The following is a 4,859-nucleotide window of genomic DNA, read 5'->3' as shown; positions in this document are numbered from 1 at the left end:
TTTTAAATATATTATCAATAAGTTATAGTAATTGTTTTAGCTTCTAACAAAAGGTATATTGTCATCATCAAATTCTTCTTTACAAGAAAGCGTAAAATAAAAAAAAGAAAAAAAAAACAATTAATTTATCTATTCATATTATGAAGTAGACTTTAATCCTAATTCAATCCCATAAGATTGTTTCATAAAACTGACTTATGAAATGAGATTTGCATCCACTTATATATAATGAAATGTCATAATCTTTAATTGATGTGAAATCTTCAATAATTCACTTTTCACATTAAAATTTGCTAAAACAACACACAAAAATTAGAAATGCAAGGAAGAGAGTTCTTATGATTGTTCTCATGAGATATAACTATTATACTTGGCGATAGCATGAACAAAGATGCATATATGTGAGTTAGAAATTGCTAACGTGGAGACCTAAAACAGCTAATGGCATGGTGTTGGGTGGAAATCTCCTTATCAATGAGGGCTTGAACGTACCTAAAGTCCTTCAAATGGCAAGGGATAATTATGGTGCCTTGCTGATCAAAACCATACTCTTCTTCTGCCTCTTTCAGTAGCTGAGAAAACAAAGGGTGGTTGAGATACATAATAGGCATCACAATTTTCTCTTGCTCTTCACCTTGCCCTACCTTGATTGGAAAAAACCCTTTTGGAATCTCTTTAAACACCACTTTCTTTCTCTGCGGGTGATGATCAGGGCATGGACGATTTGCCACTGGAACTTCTCCCAAGTTGTTTTCTTCACTCTCACACATCAGAAGAGAACAAAGGTTTGAGCTAGATATTTGTTCTGAAGTTTTTCGTGGAAAACAATGAATGTTGAAGGGGGTTTTATTTTCAAGAATCAACTCTAAATGTAGCAACGTCAGAAAACGGTAGATTATTGGCGTATATGGCGGCAAAAAACGTCATGATTGATAGAAGAGGATGAGGTGAAGTGGAACAATCCATTGCCAAATTAATTAAGTCGGTTATTTAATGGTAAATATGAATGAGTAGGACTTTGAGCTCCTATTACAAGTGGGAGAGGACCTCATTGATTCTAGCTAGGCTACAAAAAAGTCTTTATTTTTAATGATGCATTATCTTCCTTTTTTTTAGTTAAAGTCACTATTTATACATGTTTTTCATAGTTGGTTTTATTAAGTATATTTTAATCATTATTACAAGTTGTTTTTCACCCTAGTTTTTATATTATTTTTAATCATCTCTCCTAATTTATATTTTTACTCTTTACATGGATTTAAGAAATTTTGAAAAATTATATCAGTTTATACTTGTTTCTTAATAAGAATTAGGTTAATTATTTTTTGTCATCACAATAAATAAAATTCAGTACTAAGTTGTGTTAAATAATATAATAATCTTAAATTTATAAAATTTTATGGATATCAAATAAACTCTAAGAGATAAAATGTTGTCAAAATAAAAATATCTAATGATATTTATTAATTTAAGTGAAATATTAATTTAAAGATTATTTTTTATTATATTATTTGCTTGAATATTCTTCTTGAAAGTTAGAAACTCTTTTCATATTTTTTATATAAGGATAAGAATGGAAGTTATGGTCAACATGTTTACATAATTTATATTTCTTTCGTCATTTAAAGTTAGATCCATATCCTCTATAAAAGGATAAAAATGAAGTTATAATTAACATGTTTATATAATTGATATTTCTTCATGTTTATCGATGAATGATTCTTTACACAATCTTAAGAAAAATTTATTATCGGCACCCTTCATTGATTTTGGAGGACATTATAAAATGTGAAATATGTCTTTTTCTATATTATTTATATTATTTTCATTTGTTTCGAATAAACATTTTTTATAAGTGACACTGGACTATGTTAACATGATGAAAAATATTGAAAATAAATTCTAAATACATGTTCATAGATGAAAACACTCAATATATTACAATAAAAAGTACCTTAAAACTCAAAATGTTTATATTAACAACCTTGTACTTCTCTATCCTAATAAAATTTATGCTTTTTAGTCTCATATTCCTTATAATAATGCATTATAAAATCACCAATTACTTTAAGAAACACTAAATATTGAGAAATTTTGTTAAATTTCTCTTCAAACTTTTTGAATTGCAAAGTAATGAAGATATCAACATCTTGATGTTCCAAAGGAAATAAAGTTCATAAGATCCCTATATTTATCCAAGAGTATCATATGCAATTGATTCTGTTCAATATAAATGGCTATATGAAATAGTTTGCAACAATATAAAAGATAAATAAATTCCCTATGATATAAAAGTAAATAAAACAAATATAAAGAAAGAATATAACAAAATTATATTGATTTTTTAATGAATCGACTCAAGAAAAAAGAAAACTAGTGAATCATTTCATAAAACAATTGACATTTCATATCTCTTTGTTGTTGTCATTCTAGAAAAAAAAAAAAATCACGAACGTACATGGTAAACCTAATTGTGCCTTATTTCATAAAGTTCTAATCTAACACATGTTTATTATTTGTCTATTAAAAACTTCAATCACTTGGGGCCATATAATGATTCCTTCAATCCCAACAAAAATGCCAAAGGGCATATCATATGCATTTTGTATATGATATCACAGGTCATAACATCTCTAGATTTTTTTTACCAATCAAAACAACGAGCTAGTGATAAAAAATGTGTTCTAATTTTGTTTCTCCATCAAATTATAAGTGTTTTTGAAAGTTATATTTTTTTTCTTTGTGTAACAGATAACAACATCATTATTTTCTTCAATATTATGGATATTAGTAAACAAATTATAGAGGTCCTTTTGGGATAAAAGAAATATATCCATGAATGTTTTTTTTTCTAACTCAATCACATGCATAATTTATGCATAAGAAGACCTTCATCTTTCAACATATGTATATGATCTTCACTTTTTTTTTAGTAATTGTGCAATATGAGGTAGTAATGGTGCAATATGAGGTAGAAAATATGTCTTTTGTTAATGAAGTCCATGATTGTGTTGAGCATCAAACTCAATAATATGTCATTCGTATGAAAATATATCAACATTGTTATATTTAATTTACATATAATTCATGTCATGTTGATAATCAAGTCCAATAAAACTATAAACATGTGTTTGATCGGTCACATGGCATGACATGACAGTAATATGTCTTCATCTGACAATATCTAACACTAATATGAAATTATATTTTGTTGTTACATACACTATTAAAAATAAATTAAAAAATTTCTTGAATTTTGATCTAACAAATTTTTTTTTTAAATATTATTAAATTATCTAATTAATAAACTTGAAAAGATCAATCGTATCACTATTAATATGTTCAAACAGACTTTTTTTTATTTTTTATATTGATACGGAATAAAATCTTATAATACAATAATCTTTGATAAAATGAGATTTATATTTTTTTCTTATATATTATTCACCTCATTTCTATTATATACTCATTTTTATTAAATACTTACTTTCAAAACTCATCTTGAATTCTTAATAAAGAACTTTCCTCCTTTATATACATTACTTTTTTTATATCATTATACATAAGATTGATTAATAATGTAAGGAAATTTACTCTACTAATACATAAAATTAATCTACAATTTTACTTACCAAGAAATATAATAGTAGTTATCAAAATAAAATACCAATTTGATAATATATATATATATATATATATATATATAAATTTATACAACTTGTATTTAAGTTAGGCACTTAGCATAAATGGTAGACTAAACTAAGTAATTTTCTTAAATTTTCTCACTAGTTGTCAAAGATATTTTGGCATGGGACACTCACTCACCCCACCTATGTTACCAATATTTGATGCATTTGCTTAGATGGGTAGAAATTTTGAAGTTGCATTGTATCATGAAAATTCTCACAATTATGCCTATATGAAGTGGGAAATGCAACTTGGACTCCAAGGGCATCCATATAAAATAGATAGATATTTGGTAACTTTATGTTATATTGTGTTCAAAATTGGGATTGACTTGAGTATTAATGTTCATTAAAGTCATTTCCCATTATAAAACCAGCAAAAATTGAAATAACAAAATAAAAATCTCACCTAGTAATGGCTAAAACACTTTGTCAACTCAGAATATTCAGAATTACAAATCCAATTTAATTAATCTTCCAATACTATATACCATGTTTCTTACATTCTAAGTTGACTTCATACTTTCAGCATTAAATCAACGACTCACAATTAATATTTGTGTTGTTTTATACGTAATTTAGTGCATCCACCAAATATCCAATTTAGTGTGCAATGAAAATATATCACAAGTGCATTAGTTCATTTTGAAGTGCCAGTTATTTACATGCAGGGAGGGATTTTTTATAGAAAAGAAAAAGAAGATAAAATTTTCGTTTTTGAAAAAAAATCATATAATTTAAGAATTTAGAAAATAAAAAACGAAATATTATATATTTTTCTTAGAAAGCATGACGACATAGAGGACGTAATATCGATAAAAAAAGTGGTGAAATCAACCATCTATAAAAGTTTAAATATATCATTAAATTTTTTAAATATATTTATTTTATTATTTTAGTTTTTAAATTTTTAATAAAATTTCATTATTGTAGTATTTATTTATTAAATCATGACACAATAAAAATCATTACATAACAACTAATTTAACGATAAAAATAATTAATCACTATCTTAAATTAAATACTATTTTATAAATTAAAAAATTATTGATATTTAAAATATAATAATAAAAAAATTTCAAAAAATTTTTAAATTAAAAAATAAAAGTAACTATAGTTACTAACTACTATTGATTAATCACTAATTTAATTAAATTTTTTTTTATCAGCAAA

The 4,859-nt window shown here is 24.9% G+C and overlaps 1 protein-coding gene across 1 annotated transcript; it reads right to left on the bottom strand.

The window, feature by feature from the left end:
* Window positions 1–416: 416 nt before the first annotated feature.
* Window positions 417–770, bottom strand: LOC137818046 (auxin-responsive protein SAUR32-like). The gene has a single exon (XM_068621266.1). The coding sequence runs from the start codon at window positions 768–770 to the stop codon at window positions 417–419; it is 354 nt and encodes a 117-aa protein (XP_068477367.1).
* Between the last annotated feature and the right edge of the window lie 4,089 nt (window positions 771–4,859).

Source organism: Phaseolus vulgaris, chromosome 10 (genome assembly GCF_000499845.2).
Source record: "Phaseolus vulgaris cultivar G19833 chromosome 10, P. vulgaris v2.0, whole genome shotgun sequence".
Classification (NCBI taxonomy): domain Eukaryota; kingdom Viridiplantae; phylum Streptophyta; class Magnoliopsida; order Fabales; family Fabaceae; genus Phaseolus; species Phaseolus vulgaris.
Note: the sequence above shows the minus strand (reverse complement) of the source record. Positions and strands in the feature narration are given on the sequence as shown.